Source organism: Bos indicus x Bos taurus, chromosome 26 (assembly GCF_003369695.1).
Source record: "Bos indicus x Bos taurus breed Angus x Brahman F1 hybrid chromosome 26, Bos_hybrid_MaternalHap_v2.0, whole genome shotgun sequence".
NCBI classification, from domain to species: domain Eukaryota; kingdom Metazoa; phylum Chordata; class Mammalia; order Artiodactyla; family Bovidae; genus Bos; species Bos indicus x Bos taurus.
In genome coordinates this window covers 33,038,444-33,057,042 of record NC_040101.1, presented here as the reverse complement: position 1 = coordinate 33,057,042, position 18,599 = coordinate 33,038,444, and the positions used below count along the sequence as shown (strand labels likewise).

Sequence of the window (18,599 nt, the reverse complement as noted above, 5' to 3'; positions counted from 1 at the left end):
ATAATTATCATCATAAACTCACTGGGGGGAAAAAATCCACAAAAAAAGAAAGCACAAAGAATAAAATTAAAGTTAGCTGTTATTCCACCACTCAAAGTAATGAGAGCTAACAATCTCAATTGTTTTCTTCCTCTTGTATTCTGCACACATACAAGTTGATTTCATTTAAACAAAAGTCACTTCCTCCCTTTCCCACTTAACATTATATTAAGTGTGGACACATTCCTATGGCCTTAACAGTTCTTCAAAAATGTGGTTTTATACCTTACATCTCCACCAGAATGGCTGTTTCCAACTTTTATTATATTTAACTAATGTGCAGTGAATACCCTGATATACATATTTTCAGTTCTGTTTCTGATTATTTCCTTAAAATAAAATGGACTTTCTGATTCAAAAGGCATGAACTCTTGACACCTGCAGCCAAACCAAAGCAGAAAAACGAGGCCAGTGGCCAACCCCACCTCACCCATACCACATTCCTTTTTTTTCTCATTATTGCCAATCTGAAATGCAAAAATTGATCAAGAACTATTTTCAAACTCAAAAGTCCCCAAAGGAACAAAGGATGCAAATCAGAGAATACCACCTTCAATTCTGTGCTGTAGCCCCAAGCACCCCAGACACTGCTCCTGGGACATCCCTGCAGTTGGTCCCTTGGGCACCAGTCCTTCCTTTAAAGCCACACAAATCAATGACTGGTTACATCTTGGGTATAAGATTATAGGAAGGAATTTCGCTTCCTCTGCACTGTGTGGATTTTTTGCCATAATGTATTTTCAGGGAAAAACAGCAGAGATTGCTGTGCTTAGAATGTGGGGTGGGGACCTCTCCAGCTTGTCTTTGCCATCATCTCATGATGACGCTGCAACCCCTTCCACGCTGCCGCTGCCCCTAGCCCCCTGCAGGCAGGAAGCAGGCTGGGTGTGCAGCAGTGGCTCCTCCCAGAAGGCTCAACTTGCTTCAGTCCCCTCTGCCAGCCCCCACCGCCTTCCTGAGCCAGCACCCATGGATACTCACAGCCGCTCCAGCTCCTTCATGTCATCAAAAGCCCCCCGTTCCACCACTCCAATCTGGTTCTCCATCAGCTGCCTGGGGAAGCAAAGAGACAAGGACAGCTCCAGGATAGTGGACAAGGACTCCTAGAAACAGCTGGCACGAGGGAGTGAAACAGGAGCAGTGCCCGAGACTACACACTCCCGAGCCCTGACCTGAGTTAACACTTCTTCCCAGCTTCGCAAATTTCCAACACTGGCTCCTCAGCACACTCAGCCCCGACAGCAATTTGTGCTTCCAGCCCTGACCAGTACTGACCCTCTGAAGCTGTTAGCATGGCAGAAGGCCATGGGGAACAGAGCATTAGGCCATTGCTCCAAAGGCAAGCTCGGGGAAGCCGGCGTCCAGACAGCAGGGGCTAGCTCTGCACTCCTGGTGCACACGCCCTTCTCCTTCTCCCAGAGGGCACACATCCATGGGGCAGAGCAGGGGAACCAACCAGTAGTGGGGGGAAGGGAGCTTGTGCCAACTGGGCACAGCCCACACATGCAACAAACACACTCTGCAGTTGGCAGACGACACCCCCTCTGCCAGCGCCCCCACTCTGCCTGGCCACATCTGCTGCCAACTGAACCACCTGGCTCGGGGGAACTCTGCCCCTCCTCACCGCCAACGCTCCCTGAAACCCAGAGCATCTGGCTGACAGGGCAGCATTTTTCACCAGCAGATCACTTGCTGCACAGTAATTTCTGAGCTCATTGAGTATGTCTTTCTCCCATGTTTTCCCCTCCTTCCCCTCAAGCAGGTGGCTTATGGGGTCCCACAAGGGCCTCAGATGAGGTTTGGGGCAGGGCAGGGGGCAGAAACTGCTACTGAACTCTTATCTTCCTCTGCTTTGTGTCCAAACACCTGGGCTGTTGAGGAGGTTACGCTGGAGTCTGGGGATCGGGTGGGGTGGGGTGGGGTAACACCAAGATGGAAAGGGGGCTTCCCCAGACTCAGAGGAGTTTCCTGGAACCTGGGAAGGGGTCAGAGTCAGGGGTTCTGGAGAATCAGAAACCCCTTCCACAGTGATGGACAGCTATGATCCCAGAGAGGATCAACCACAGGCTCATCAGCTCCTCCAAGGATCTTCCGAGCCACAAAGTCAATCGCTCTGAAAGAGCTAGGGCCCAGGACCCCTGAATTACCCAGGGAGTAAGGAATGAGGGACCCTAGGACCATAATGAATTTCCTTGCCAGCCAGGTGGGGTGTTGAAACTGGCTCAAAGTAGAAACTGAGTTGAAGTAGAGAAAATAGAGAACTGCAGTTCTTCCCTGCACACCTGAGTTTGTAGGCTGAGACATTCAGAGCAGGAGACGTGAGGGGATCCACCCCTTCCCCTCACTCCTCACCCCTGCCCGGCCTGACAAGGCAGGTGCCATGGGTAACTCCTTTGCTGGCTGGTGGCCAAGCCCAACAAAGCCATACCTGCCACCTCCAATGTCTGCCACTGCCAGGCACCTGAAGGGGTAACCTCCGTCCTCAACTGCCCCCCATAACCTCCTCCTCAAATCAAGGGGTCTGTGGCCTCGCTGGGAAGTCCTTCTGCGGCACAAGTTCAAAAGAGCTGTGGAGACTGTTATAGACTGCATCAGGCCATTCTCCTCCCCAGAATTCATACACGAAAGTTCTTGGGATTCTGTTTAGAGGTAAGGCCTTCAGGTTCAGAATTAAGGCTAAATGCAGTCTTAAGGGTGGGGCCCTAGTCTGACAGGACTGGTATCTTCATAAGAAGAGACACAGGGATATCCCTGTGCACACACATAGGAAAGGCCACTTGAGGACACAGCAAGAAGGTGGCCAGGAGCAGAGGCCTCCCCAAACCAACCCCGATGGCATCCTGGCCTTAGACTTCTAGCCCCCAGAACTGTGAGAAAATTAATTTTTGTTGTTTAACCACCCAGTCTGTGGCCTTTTGCTATGGCAGCTTGAGCAGACCTGGTCTTCCCTCACCCCAGCAGCCAGCCAATGGACAAGGCAGATCCATCTGCCCAGGCTCTGCCAGGCAGGGGCCACTGGTACCCGCTCCACACCCAGTTTTCTCAGTTATTGTGAGGCAGTGGCCACTGTGGGTCAGGACTTAGCAGCACCTCGACCTATTGCTCACGTCACCCCAAGACTGACTACGCAGGGTAGGGGCCCCGCTGGCCTACAGCCCTAGGATCCACAGTCAGGGCTCTACCATGAGACCACTACTGAGCGGAGAGGGCAGGAAAAAGGTTACAAGGGGCGGCATCTCATACTCACAGCACCCGCAGCTGCTTGAGTCCCGCGAAGTCGTTCTTGTGGATCCGAGTGATGTTGTTGCCATTGAGTTCCCTGGTGGAGGAGAGGAGAGAGGGAGATGGTGAGCTGCCCGTGGTGGGCCTCAGGCCGGCGCTCAGCTCCAGGCTGCCTCTCCACGTGGCTCAGTCATCTCACCAATGAGACTGGGTGCTTCCAGCCAAGCTCCAGGACCCCAAGTCTATGTTGTCCTAGCAAGCTGGGGGGCTTCCCTGGTGGTCTAGTGGCTAGGAGTCTGCATTTCCACTGCTGGGGGCATGGGTTCAATCCCTGGTCAGGGAACTAAGGTCCCTCATGCTGAGTAGTGCAGCCAAAAAATAAAAAAAAATAAATAAAAAATGTTTAAAAATAAACTAAGACCTCTTTGCAGCAGATGTTCAACCAACAGGAACACTTAGGGCCCAGGCTCACTACTGGGAGTGCTCCAGAACACCAAATCATGGCTTTTGCCTTGAAATAGCTCAGTCTCATTGAAAAGACAAGACATTCACACAGGAAAGAACTTGGAAATTAGTTAGAGAGGCTCTTCAGGCAGAATCACCACTGAGCCTCAGTTTCCTCATCTGTAAACTGGGGATAATAACTGTTTATCTCACAGGATTAAAATAAGGCATAAACAAGTAAAAAGCATGGCCCACATGTGGAAAGCGCCCCTTTGGGGGTACCACTGCCATCACCTGGCCGCCATGGCTCCCACGAGTCATCCATAGTCAGAGCGGGAGACAGCAGAGAGGGCCGTGACACTAAAGGAGCTGAGAAAGTGGGACTCAAGCTGAGGCCCCAAAGACAAGGCAGAGCCACTGCAAGAGAGATGGAGCGAACGTTCCAGGGAAGGAGAAAATCCTGAACGTGTGGCTATCAGGGGAGGAGACACTGAAGGTTGGGAGACATGGGAAGCAGGATTGGGGGAACGTGGATTCTGATTGAAGCGGGCCTAAGAAAGCAAGCAGAGGACAGACAGGGAGCCAGCGTGGCTCCAGACAGGAGCTGCTTGAGACCAGTCCTGCAGAGGGGACAGGAGGACAAGGCCCAGGCAGGGAGCCCCGATCCCACGACTTCAGTGGCTCCTCCCCTCACACCGTCCTGGCCTCCAGCTCTTCCTCCCTCCCAAGGCCATGCTCCTCCCTCGGCCCTCCCAGTCACGCCCTGGGCACCCTGGACATGGACCCCACCCCAGAGGCCGACTGGCCTCACCTCCTTCCCCCTTTCACCCAGCCTCCCAGGAAAGCTCACTCAGCCTCTGCAGGCCATTCCTCTTCATGGGAACCCGGTCCAGCCTGGGAAAGGGAGGCCACTCCAGGGATCAGGCACTCCACTCCTAAGAGAGTTTGTCCATGGAGCCACACACAGTGGCCTCTCACTCAGGCCCAGCTCCAAACCCAGCTGTCACCTTCACACCTGACCTGTCTTCCTGTGCAGCCCTGTGCTCCCAGTCACACGGCCTCCTCCTCTTTCTCACCATCATCATGGTCCCCGACACACTTAACAACAACCCAACAGCACCCACCCCAACACAGGCAAACACACACACACACACACACACACACACACACACACACACAGAGTTCCCTGCAGCCCAGTCTCCTCATTTACCAACTTTGGTCAAAGGTTCCAGCTGTAGCCACTGTCCCAAGCCAAGTCCAAGCTACTTTGAAAAACACCAAGTTCCCTTTCCTAAAAGTGTTTTGGAAGTGTGATGTTCTAGAGTTGCTTCCACCAAAAACAAGGTGATATTGGTTTCCACACACTCTAGGAGCTGGGCTTTGTGTGCACCCTCACAAGACGCTGAAAGGCAGTTACTGTGTCTTACAGATGAGAAGAGAGTCTCAGGTGCAGCACCTTCACGAGGTCACATCCGGTGATGAAAGAGCAGGGATCCCAACCCGTGGTCATCGGATCCTGGAGCCCAGCCTTCTTCCTCCCACCAGGCCAGGGTCTCTCCCCAGGTTGACAAGCTGGTAATTCATTCAACCCATCACTGTCTCTGCCCTTCCCCTGAGCCTGGCTCCTGATCCTTCAGAGCAGCTGGAAAAACTTGTTCCCTGCTCCTTACCTCTTTTCTAACAGGATCTCTCTAAGGGGCTTGAGGCCTGTCCAAGGTAACAGAGCCCTTCCTGCTGTAAATGCTAGGGATGCCTTCTCCACTCAAGACAGGTTCTTTTGAAAGTAAAGGACTCTTTTTGTTGAACTAAACACTCTCCCCTGAAACAGCCACCTCTGAGCCTCTCTTTGCTGCTCCTTCTGTAACATGACCCTGCTTCAAACAATGAGAATGTCTTCTTGAAGTCCTGAAACCTGGTCCCCTCCTTTGGGCTGTCCTGTTGAAACTTTCATCCCTGAACCCCAAACCTCAAGGTTGTTGATTATAAAGTTACGTTAGCATTGATTATAAGCACAAAAATATGAAATTTAAGTGGAGGGCGACAGAGCAGCACTTCGTTAAGTTTCAGTGCCTCTGTGAAACTGAATGCCATGCAGCCATTGAAAATGGTAGAGATTCCTTTGTGTTGACCAGGGAAGACTCCTTGATGCAGCACTTGGGAAAAGGGTTTCAATACAGCTTGCATGCCCTGAGCCCCCTTATGTAAAAACTCACAGGCTATAAGTAGAGGTCGATGCACAGAATGAGTTTGCTGGGGGCGATTTGCCACATTTCTTTTTTCTATTTTGTTTGAATTTTTAAGAGATCTATATTTTTTAAGCCAACAAAATAGGCAAGTTATGGCACTGAAAAATAAGAGCAATATGTGTACTTTATTGAATTTTTTCAATTTCCTGAAGAATAAAGAAAAAATTCAAATCATACATAAGCTCATCACCCAGAAAGAACCCCCTGTTAATATTCTGGAATATTTTCTCTCAAGCCTTTGGATACAAGTTTTATATTGTGGAGATAATTTGACAAATATTTTTTGAAGACTTGCTATTCGCAAAGCATTTTGCAAGGTTCTAAAGATACAACAGTGAGACGTAAATGGTATACACATCTTCTACAATGTCATCCCCTGCTCAATCTTCACTTATGATTTTGATCAAAATGAAAGATCCCCTTCATTGGATATATCAAGTAAAGGGGCATGCCCTGATTCCTTGTTACTGGAACACATGGACTGTTTTGATATTGTTCAATAATAAATGATACCACATAAAGTTCAGTGGGCATTTGGGAGGAATATGTTCCTGGAAACGGAATTACTCAGCCAAAGGTCATGAGAAATCTGTTGAATTTTACAGTCATTCACTCATTCCTTCTCATGGCAACCATGGTTCATCAAGCAATTGACTACAATAATTATTCAATTCACAGACAGCAAAATGAAGCAAAGACAGATGTTAAGACGTGTCTGAACAAGGCAGAACCCAAATGGAGCTTAGAATCCCTGAGGATGGAACTCCCATATGCAGGCAGACTGCGGAGGAGGGTCGAAGGGGACTGGTGATGATGCTCTTATTTATCTGCCTCTCTCCTCGCCTTTGCCACCAGGCTCCACTGAGCAGACTCTGGGGTGCGTTCCTCAGCCATCAATGGACTCCAACCTCTCCTCCTCACTTCCTGCACCCCTTCTCCACTCCAGAAAAGACCTGGGACAGGCAGACAGAGGAGGACAATGGTGCAGACAGCAGAGCAAACGCAGCCCTTCTCTCTGGAGGCCCTGCTGGCGGCTTCCAGGCAAGAATGTCGACAGAGGTCCGCCCACCCCCTCCTGGCCTCCCCCATCAGCCTTGCTCTCTAACCCAGAGTTAAACCGAGAGCCTCTTCTCAAGGGAGAGCCCTCAAGAAGACAGCCTGTGAGGCAGGCGCAGCTCTCATTGGGCTCCAGGTCCCGGGCTGCAGCTTAAGAAGTTATAACGGCCACTTAGCCTGACAGAATGGCCTCCACTGTCCCCATTCTCTCCCCACAACCAGGCGGCCCACCAGGATCGAGTTTTCAACCTGGCAAGGCCACTTCCCCTGGAACCCTCCGCACAGGCTGCTGGAATGAGGCAAGGAGGTCATTTTTCGCCAGTGCCTGATTCCTATAACAGGTGGTCTTGACTGTTGCCATGGAGACCCCTCCCCGGCAAGCCGCCTGGGAAAAAACGGAGTAACTACTGTGACCTTCAGACCTCTGCATCCAGAGTAGCCAAATGGGGTGGGCCCTCTCTGAGGGCAATTCCCAGCCTCGCTTCTCAGGAAGAAGTTAGGACGCAGAGCTACCCTGGGCTCCCCAAGGTTCCTGCCACCAGAGCCCACATCCAGCACTTCTCTCTACTGGGCACCTCTGTGTGCAGGCTCTGAGCCACCTCTAAGCATACTTCATTTCATCTCACCACACAGAGTAGCCTACGAGATGAATCATGTTGATAAGGAAACTGAGGCAGAAATTGGTGACGAAATTTCCCCCGTGCCACGCAACTCATAAGCAGTGGGGTTGGGACCAAACCACACCCAGGCCACTGCACGTCCAGCTCTTTCCCCTTTATCACAAGGTCTTGCGTTGCTGGATTTTGTGTATCCCACCCCTGACCTTGAGCAACCGTGCCTTGGACAGAGCTGAGAACAGCTTAGATAGGACATCCTGGAGCCCTGTGATAAGGCCATGGGCTCTACCCAAGCCACACTGTCAGGTGGCTAAGAGCTCGGGCTTCAAAGCCAGATTATCCAGCTTCAAATTCCTGCTCTACCATCTCTAGCTGTGTGACCCTGGGCACAAAGTTCAACTTCTCTGTGCCTCAGGTTCCCCATTTGTAAAATGAAGACAATGATAACACCCACCTCTTAGAGATGTGGTGAGGTTTAAATGAATGACTTGACTACGTCTAAAGCACCAAGAGCAGTGCCTGGCAAACATAAATGCTCTCTACATCAATATTGCCTGATGTGATTACTCTTACTACTACTGTTGGTGCTGTTTTGTTTCCCACAAGGACCATAGCCCCACTAGAAGGCTGGTGCTGGCCTAGCTGGACCACGCTGAGCAGGGAAGAGCCAGCTGCTCCTGCCCTGCAGACCCTCAGATGCTGCAGATGCCGAGACGGTCTTCCCTCTTCCAAAAGTTGAGTCTGCATCCATCCTCCTCCCCGATCCTTCTCACCAGGAGGAAAGACACTCCAGTGGCAAATGGCCCTGATTCCCATGGCAAATGGCCCTGATTCTGTTCCTGTGTGGTCTCAACCTGAAAGGAAAACCTCGGTGGTAAAAGATTTTGGAGAAAATCCTCTAAAGCAAAATTACCAAGGAAAAAACAAAAATACACCAGGATTTCTTGAATCCTCTCAGGAAACAAGAATCTGATCCCCAGCGTCTGGGTGTTTGTGATAAACCAAAAGAAACCCTTGGATTTCCTAAAGCTGCACGAGTAAACACCCTGGGCCCCTGTTGGGGTATTCTGGGGGCTCCTCGAACTTCACAAGCATTTCTCACGGCGCCGGGGATGGGGGGTGGAGGTGAGGACCGCCACTCCTGGCGCTGGTTACCCCATCAAGGGCCAAAATCTACAGTGGTGATGAGGAGGCTCAGCGCCCTCTAAGTTCCCTTCCTGCCAGGTCTCCAAAAACTGAACACACACACTCTGTGAATGAGACAAGCCTCGAGGCTGGGGGACTGTATTCCTTAGTTCCTTTGAAATCCTACCCTGGCCAAATCCATAGCCCTGAGTGTCTGTATAGTCAAATGGGAGAACCCAGGGAAGGAAGAACTTCCCTGCCCAGCTGCTGCCCCCACAGCAGCGGAGGGGCCCCCCACCCCCACCTGCGGGTGGATGGGCTGCAAGGAGCGCCCAGGGTCACACAAGCAGGCTCCCCTCATTCCCTCTGGCTCCCTTCCAATCTGTTCTCCAGGCCACAGCCAGAGTGACCTTTTCAAGATGCAAATCTGATCATGTCACTCCCCACTTAAGCCCTTCAATGAACCCCCATTGCTCTTGGAATCAAGACAAAATCTCCTTAACATGGACTTCAAACTCCCATGTGGCTGCCCCCATGTTCCGTATTCCGATTGGTGCCCTTGGATGGCAGGGCCTTTGAATTTGCCATTCCCTCTGCCTACACACTCCCTCCTTCCTCATTGACTAACTAAATCCTCCCAATTGGTCCAGGCTCTCCACACATGCCCACAGGGCACTCCCTCTGCTCTGCAGCCCCCATCAGGGGCAATTTTACATGGATCTGGGGGGTTCCTTGACTGATGTCTCTACCCCCCTGCCAGGAGGGTATAAGCTCCCTGAGGACACAGGAGGTCAGTTTTTCCTCCTTATTGTATCTCCAGGGCCTAACACAGTACATGCACCCAATACCTGAGAGATGTCTCAGTAAGTATTTCTTGAATCCAAGAATAAATTTGCATTAAAACTGACATATTCCAAATAGCATTGGGTTGGGTGGGTTTTCCACGTTTCTCAACTCCTTGACTCAAAAAAAAAAAAAAAGAAAAAGAAAACTGACACTAATTATGAAATACTGTCCCCAAATGGGCATCCACCAAGGAAAGCTTTACACACAGAGAACACTGCTGTTTCACCAACAACCGTTCCATAGCCCACAGGTTAAAAGGCTGATTTTTCCTCAGTCCACTTGTTAGAAACATACCAGCCCCCTGGCTTCAGCCGCCCTGCCCCTCCACTTTCAACAACCAGCTCTTCTGTCTCAGGGCCTTTGCTCTCCTTCTCCCCACCAACACCCACAGCTAGCTCAGCCCTCATGTCCTACAGGCCTCAACTCAAATGTCAAAGACACTCACTTAGCTCCTCCTCCAGATCTAGACGTGTGTTTAATACGAGGTCTTTTGGTAACGGCCAGCCTCCCCTGACAGGCTATGAGAGGCAGAGGCCACATCTGTAAGCCGTCACCTGTGAGGGTGCCTGGCACACAGTAGGTGTTCACTAAGTAGAAGCCGGAAGAACAATCCTGCCCAAGGAGCCTGGCTGCTGCCCACACATCGCAGCTGAGGCCTGGCATGTACTCCCATCAGCTCCCAGCCTTCCCCATAGTCCTCAAGCCTCAGTGGATCATGACCCAGAGGCTCCTCCACCCCCTCAGTGGAGCCCATGGGCCTGGCGCTAACTCCAGGACTGAGGCCGCTCTCCACCATGTAACGAATCAAGAAACCCCAAAGATGAGAAGTCAGGGGCCCTGCACCGGAGCTGATCTGCTACACATCCTGGTCTGCCCAGACTCCTGGACTCCCATCTTGTTTCCTTGGCTTGAGGACTAGCGATATCTATGCTGTCACAAGCATGGGGCTCATTTAAGCCTCATAATAGCACCTGGCTGTGACATAAAGCATTTAAGTAACGGCTCAAGATCAGCCAGCTGGTAAGTAGGTTGAGAACATAAGACTTTGAACCCTAGAATGTCTGACTCCAGGGTCCGGGTTTTGGGGTTTTTTTTTTAAACTTTAATTGCTATAAAATACATATACCAAGATTTGTCATTTAACCATTTTTAAGTGCACAGTTCAGTAATGTTAAGTACATTTGCACTGTTGTACGACAGACCTCCAGAACTTTTTCATTCAGTGAAACTGAAACTGTACACCTGTTAAACACGAACTCCCTGCTCCTGACAACCACTTTTGTCTGAGAATTTGACTACTCTGGGTCCTCTCAGATAAGGAGACCTGGCTTATTTCACAATGTCCTCAGGGTTCATCCATGGCATAGCATATGTCAGAATTTCCTTCCTTTTTAAGGCTGAATAATATTCCATTGCATGTCTACATGTTTTGTTTATCTATTCATCCATCAGTGGATACTTGGGTTGCTTCCACCCTATTGTGAATAATCCAGCTATGAACAAGGGTGTACAAATATCTTTGAGATCCTGCTCTCAATTCTTTTGGGTATATACCCAGACATGAACTTGCTGGATTGTATGGTAATTCTTTGTTTAACTTCTTAGGAATCATCATACTGTTATCCACAGCAATTGCCCTGTTTTACATTCCGAAAAACAACTCAAAAGGGCTCCAATTTCTCCACATCCTCGCTGCCACTTGTCATTTTCTGGTTTTTTATAGTAGCTGCCCTAATGGGTGGGAGGTGATCAGGGCTCAGCAACTAATCCCAACTCCATGGTGTATTCTGTTCTGAGGCCCAAAGTGCACCCCAGTCCCTTCACTATTGAGGTCCAATTTTCTTCTTGCCAATGCCATTCTCAGGTCTGTGGCCTGCCCCGAAACCACAACCCTAGAGCCAGGCCCCACTTCCAGCCACCAAGCCTCCATGTCCAGCACCTGCAAGCCCCCTCTCCACTCATTGCCCACCCCAGGCCCCTGAGAGGGTACCCACCAGCTAACTCCCTGACCCTGACCTTCACCTGCAACACCAACTGCCGGCATTCCCCAGCCCCTCAGCTGGACACCCCTCCCCATGCCAGCTTGCAACTTGGCTCCAGCCAGTAAACACATGCAAGCAAAAATCAATCTTGGCCCCTTTACGCCCTAGGGCTGAGCCCTGACAGAGGTTTTGTAGGTGCTAAATGAATGTCTGATGAATGAATGAATAAAGCCAGGCTTTATCAAGATGGATTGTCAAATTTAAAAATTAAATACAGGATTTCCCTTATGGCACAGATAAGAATCCGACGCCAGTGCAAGAGACACAGGTTCAAAGTCTGATCCAGAAAGATTCCACATGCAGTGGAATAACTAAGCCTGTGTGCCACAACCACTGAGCCCAAGAGCTGCAACAGCTGAAGCCCGTGGGCCTAGAGCCAGTGCTCCGCAACAAGAGAAGCTCACACACCACAATGAAGAGGGATCCCCACTCGCCACAGCTAGAGAAAGCCTGCACCCAGCAATGAAGACCCAACACAACCAAAAAAATAAATAAGTTCAAAACAAAAACGAACACATCTCAGAGCCTCGAGTCTCAGAGCACCTCTTATCAGCTGGCTGTTTGACCGAGGACAGATGGCTCCACCTCTCTGAACCTTCACATCTACGAAGCTGTGGTTAAGTACAGCTGGCTTTTCTCCCCCTTTTCTTGGGGTTCCAACTCCACAAAATCAACCAACCACAGATCAAAAATATTAAAAAAAAAAATTCCAGAAAGTTCCAAAAAGCAATGTTATTTACATTGTATTTACAATAGGGGCTTCCCTGGTGGCTCAGATGGTAAAACGTCTGCCTGCAATGCAGGAGACCCGGGTTCGATTCCTGGGTCGGGAAGATCCCCTGGAGAAGGAAATGGCAATCCCCTCCAGCACTCTTGCCTGGAAAATCCCATGGACGGAGGAACCTGATAGGCTACAGTCCATGGGGTCGCAAAGAGTTGGACACGACTGAGCGACTTCACTATATAGTATTTATCTCATATTAGGAATGATAAGTAATCTAGAGATGATTTAAACTACAGGAGAGGATGTGAATAGGTGATATGCAGATGGTATACCATTTTACACAAGGGACTTGAGTGTGGGGGATTTTGGTACCTTGGTGGTGGTGCGTGGGTGTATGTACTGGAACTAGTCCCTCGGGATACTGAGGGAAGATTGTAATGCCTTCCTCCCAGGACGATTATGAGGAGTGAAAGTGGACGCTGAGTAAAGCATCTGGGTCGGAGCCTCCGCACAAAATAAGGGCTGTGGATGGTGACCACCAACACCACCACAACTCCCTCCCTGATGCTCTGCACCTCTGCTCTTTGACCTGGCATAGGTCCATCCCGCCCCCTCGCCCCAGGGCTCGGCCTCCTTTCCACAGTCGCCTCCTGCTCCCTCTCCCTGCAACGGGACTCCCATCCACCAGCCTCTCTGCAAACATCTCTGAGCGGCTTCCCGCAGCGCTCCTGCGCTTGTTCTCTCCTCCTGCAGCCTGCTTCACCACCTACTCGCTCCCCACCATCTGCTTCCGCCTTCCACTTCTCCCGGGAAACCGTTCTGCCCATCTTTGCCAGTGACCCCCAGTCACAGCCCCAGAGCGTTCCTTGGCCCTCGTCCTCAGACAGACTGGCTGCTCTCCACACGGTTAACCCTCTCCCCCGCCCCATCTCCAAACGCCTTCTTCAGCTTTGGCAGTAACTGCGCCGCCCAGGTGGGAATCACAAACGTTGAGTCAGGACCCCTGAATTAAATCCAGATGAAAGCGCTTCTTGCTCCTCCCCAGCTCCTCCCTGGTGGCTCTCCCTTCCAGCTGCCCTTTGGGCAGTCTTCCTGCCTTCAACGGATGCACTTTCTTTACCAGGAAACCCCAGCACCAATTAGTGTTTCACAGCTCCTCCCACAGCCAAATCACCAAAATGGCCTTTGCCTTTAAGACCTGCTGACTCAACAACTCTGGGACAGGCCTGGGAATCTGCATTTACACCAGCTTCCCAGGAGATTCTTTTTTCCCACTGCCCTCATGGATTCCTCCACTTCCCCAGGAGACCCTCCCAACTGTCTCTTCAGTCTGAACACTCAACAGAGGCACCTTCCCCTGTTCCTACCTCTAGGGTTATTTTTTTCACGTAGGTTTTATTGGCAATTCAAACGAAAGAAGAGAAGCCAATTTCACTGCTTCTCCTCAAGGATCAGTCACCCTCGCCAACTGTACTCTGCAAGATCATTCTCCCAGGCTTGGGCCATGGGGTCACTCATGATGGTTACATCTGCTCTTTCTGCACTCTCAGCCTCAATCCAGGTCTGCCTCCTCTCATTCCCTGGCCTCTACGGTACCCTCCAAACCCTTTGAGGACTACAGTAGATGCCTGCTGCTGCTATAACAAAGTGAAGTGAGGTCGCTCAGTCGTGTCCGACTCTTTGAGACCCCACTGATTGTAGCCTACCAGGCTTCTCCATCTGTGGGATTTTCCAGGCAAGAATACTGGAGTGGGTTGCCATTTCCTTCTCCAGGGGATCTTCCCAACCCAGGGATTGAACCTGGGTCTCCCATATTGTAGGCAGACGCTTTACCGTCTGAGCCACCAGGGACGTCCACTTAAACACAAGACCAATGTATTATCTTACAGTTCTGGGGATTAGAAGTCCAAAATCAATCTCGCTGGGTTAAAGTCAAGATGCTCCCAGGGCTGTTATCCTTTCTGGAGGCTTTAGGGGAAAATCTACCCCCTTTCCTTTTTCATCTAGAAGCCGCCTGTATTCTTAGGCTCGCGGCCCCTTCTTCATATCAGTCCAATCACTAGCTTCCATCGTTATATTTCTCCCACTACTGACTCTGACCCTCCTGCCTCTCTTTAGGAACACTTACGATTTTGCTGCATGCATGCTCAGTTGCTCAGTCATGTCTGACCCTTTGTGACCCTATGTACTGTAGCGCTCCAAGCTCCTCTGTCCATAGGATTCTCCAGGTAAGAATACTGGGGTGGGTTGCCATTTCCTCTTCCATGGGATCTTCCCAACCCAGGAATCAAATGCACATCTCTTTTGTCTCCAGCATGGGCAGGCAGATTCTTAACCACTGTGCCATCTGGGAAGTCCATGATTTTGTTGAGCCCTCCCAAATAATCTAAAATCATCTCTTATCTCAAGATCTTCAACTTAATCACATCTGCCCAGTTCCTTTGGCCCAGTAAGGTAACATATTCATAGGTTCCAGTGATTAGAATGTGGACATCTTAGAGGATCATTATTCAGCCTACCACAATGATCATATTTCCTAAAACAAAGATCAGGATCATGAAATATCCTACCACAGGTTTTAAAAAAATTAAACACATCTTTTTTAAACAACTATGATGCACCAGGAGATGGAAATACAAAGATACACGAGACACAGTCCCTGCCCTCAGGAAACTCAAAACCCAAGGCACCCATCAAGAAAACCACCTTCTTAAAAAGAAATAAGATTTTTCTTCCCTACAGAAGAATTACAATTAATAAACGTAGAAGGAATGAGGGAAATAGAAAAGCAAAATTGGATAGTAATGGTTGCAGGCAACATCCATTAATGGATGCTAAAATTAGTAGGTGAGAATTTGAGGACAAAAAGGGTATTTCATACTCTCAAAGTATCTCCTTCCAAGTATTTAATAATTGCAAATGTAAAAATAATGTTATAGTGGTTAAACCCAGCAGACACCATCTTAACCAAGAGATCCAGATTAACATCACCAGCAATGACACAGATCGATGTCACCCACCTCTGATAGGATGCTCCGGGAAGAATACATCACCTTGGTAGCATTCTTGACAAAACAGAAAACACCAAACACAAACTGAAGAGCAGTCTACAAAATAAATAACTAGTTATTTTTATAAATGTCAAGATCATAAAGAACAATGAAAGACTTAGAAATTATCACAGATTGAAGGAGACTAAGGAGAAACGACAGTTAAATGCAATGTGGGATCCTGGATTGATCCTGTAATAGAAAAGACATTGGTGGGAAAACTAACGGAATGCAAATAAAGTCTGAGCTAATGTAGTGTACCAATGTTAATTTCTTGGTTTTGATCAGGGAATTATGATTAAGAAAGATGTTAACACGGGAAGCTGGATAAAGGGTGTATGGGAATTCTCTCTACTATTTTTGCAAATTTTCTAACAGTCTAAAATTGTTTTGTTTTCTTCTTTTGTTTTCTTTTATTATTTGGATGTGCCAGGTCTTAGCTGTGGCAGGCAGGCTCTTTAGCTGCAGTGCTCAGGTCTAGTTCCCTGACCAGGGATCGAACCCAGGCTCCCTGCATTGAGAGCACAGACTCTTAAGCACTGGACCACAAGGAAAGTCCCTAAGATTGTTTTAAAAATAGAAGTGTTTTTTAAAAGAATTAAAAACACAGCAGTGATAGAATATCCACTGTCAGAAATCACAGTCACCATAACCAACTGGTGGGCTGCTGTCTACAGAGTCGCACAGAATCAGACATGACTGAAGTGACTTAGCAGCAGCAGCTGAACATCTAACATTATTACAAATTATAACCCAATGAATAAAATAATAATCTGCAGTCCACACTATTACAAATAAATAACAAACAGATGGAGAAGTTGAAGTTACTCCTTACAGTAGAATGCCAGGTAATACATAGAGAAAAAATGACAGAGTCAGAAATTTCTCATCAGTGGTACTAAAACTAGTGAATGAAAGTTTGATGAGCAGGAAATTTACATGTATAAGTATCTGCTGGCAAATTAATTATTAATAACAAGAGAGAAATAGTAACTTTTGAGCAGAGAAGCCAAGAAGACACCAAATTACCAAGTAATCTGAAGCTAAAATCACCAATATTGGGACAAATTGACATCATGTATCTTCTGACATCACCCACTGAGAAGGGCACAACATTGCTTGTTTAGCATTCCGGCAAAAATGTGTAACCTGAATGCAATCATGAGAAAAGAGCAGATGAAGCCAAACTGAGGGGCATTCTACAAAATAACTGGCTAGTATTCTTCCAAAATGTTAAGGTCGAAAAAAAGAAAGGCTAAGGAACTGGTCCAAATTAAGAGAGACTAAAGAACCATGACAAGCAGATGCCCTGTGTGATCCTGGACAGGATTCTGAACCTAGACTGAAAAAAAAAAAAAAGCTACAAAAGACATTATTAGTACAATTGATGAAATTCTAACATGAACCATGGAGTAGATTATAATATTGTACCAATGTTAAATTTTCTGATTTCCATAGCCTTACTGTCCTTAGAAAAATACACACTGAAATATTTAGAGGAAAAAAGTTATGCCTCCAATCTACTCTTAAATGGTTCAGGGAAAACAAAGTGTGTGTGTGTGTCTGTGTGTGTAACATATGATAAAGCAAAGTGGGCATAATACAAACAACTGAGTCTGGATAAGGGATATTCTTTTGTTGCAACTCTTTGGTGTTTGAAATTATAACAAAATTTAAAATTACAATGAACCAAGGAATCTTTTTGGGTGATGGAAATATTTTAAAATTGGGCCATGGTGATATCTGCACACCTCTGTAGATTTATTAAACATCACTAAATAGTAAATAATAATAATAATATAAAATTTTACACACATACAACCTCCCATGGCTCCCCATTCCCGTAGCCTGTGCCCACCTGTTACTTCAGTCTCCCCTCTCAGAACTCACCAACTCAAACATTCACCCCATCAGCTGGGTCTGCTCCTCACTCTCCTTCCCAAACATACGGCACTCATCTCTGGATGCCCCCAGACACCCTTGCCCTGGCTTCACCACTCGCCCACCTAATTCCTGCCCAACCTTCAAGGCCCGGTTCAAATCCCACCTCCCGCAGGGCTTCATCTCCTCCTCTATGTCTCACTCCCCTCATCTCTAACATCCATGGAGTACTTTCCACATGCCAACATTATTCTAACCATCTTACTTGCACTATTTCATCTGAAGTCACAGCCCTACAAGGTAAATGCTCCCATTTTACGGATGAGGAAATTGAGTCACTCGTGAACCGGCTGCATTTTCTCAAGTGGTAGCTGATGAAGCCAAAATTCAAACCAGACCATTCTCACACCCAAGGCTGCCCTGGTCGCCCGCTGTGCTCTGCATCCCTGTGAGCATCCTTACACATCTGTTCTTTCACAGACAGACCTTTCTCCAGTCTCCAGGCTGCAAGCTCCCAGAGGAGTGAGTCTGTACCCTGGACCTCTCCAGACACTCTACACACGGCAGGTGCCCAACAGCTGTTTGTCCGCCGCAGGCTGGGATCCAGAAAGAAGAGGAGGGGGGTCTCGAGCTCAAAAAGAGGAGCCAATTCTCCACCCCGAGCACATCCCAGCTTCCTGGCTACTGCCCAAAGCCCGGCCGTCATCTGCTCTGGGTAATAAGTATTTGTATGGCGATAATTACAGCATTTGGGAAGAAAATCCCATTAAGCAAGAGCCCTGCCGAGCTGCTAATGCCTGCACAGAACTGGAGGCGGCAACTCCGCCAAGCTCCCGTCTGCTCCCAATAATGTGGGGGCTGCCTGTCCCCGCCTGCCGCCCGTCAGCCAGCCCCCGAAGAGCACGGCCACCCCTGCTGGCAGCCTCGGGCAGCCTGGGGCACCACAGCCAGCCTCCTGCCTCAGGGAGGGGACACTACAGAAGGGGCAGCCCCGTCTCCATGTCCATCAGTGTTCCCTGGGGATCCAGAGCCCCCGGAGGATGCCTGATGAGAGAGTAGGGCTGTGCTGGGATCCAGCATCGAGTGGTGCTCAAGTTCCTTTCACAGCCCTGCAATTCTCTGTCACCCTAATAACAATAATACTACTACCATTTATTGGGCACTTGCTATCTGCCAGGCCCAGTGCAAAGTGCTTCTCCCAGCATCACCACATTCAACCCTCAGGACCACCTTCAGAAGCAGGTCCTGTCATCACCCTCATCTTATGGGCGAGGAAATGGGAGTCTCAGAAGTCACACTTATCCCAG

General features: G+C 48.9%; 1 protein-coding gene across 1 annotated transcript in view; it reads right to left on the bottom strand.

Moving 5' to 3' along the window:
- SLIT1 (slit guidance ligand 1) overlaps positions 1-18,599 on the bottom strand; it is a 174,788-nt gene that overhangs the window by 151,205 nt on the left and 4,984 nt on the right. The window contains exons 2-3 of the mRNA XM_027528881.1: positions 3,287-3,358; positions 1,021-1,092 (exon numbers count right to left, since the gene is read on the bottom strand). Of these exons, the coding sequence (XP_027384682.1) occupies positions 1,021-1,092; positions 3,287-3,358 (144 nt within the window). The remainder of the gene's footprint in view (positions 1-1,020; positions 1,093-3,286; positions 3,359-18,599) is intronic.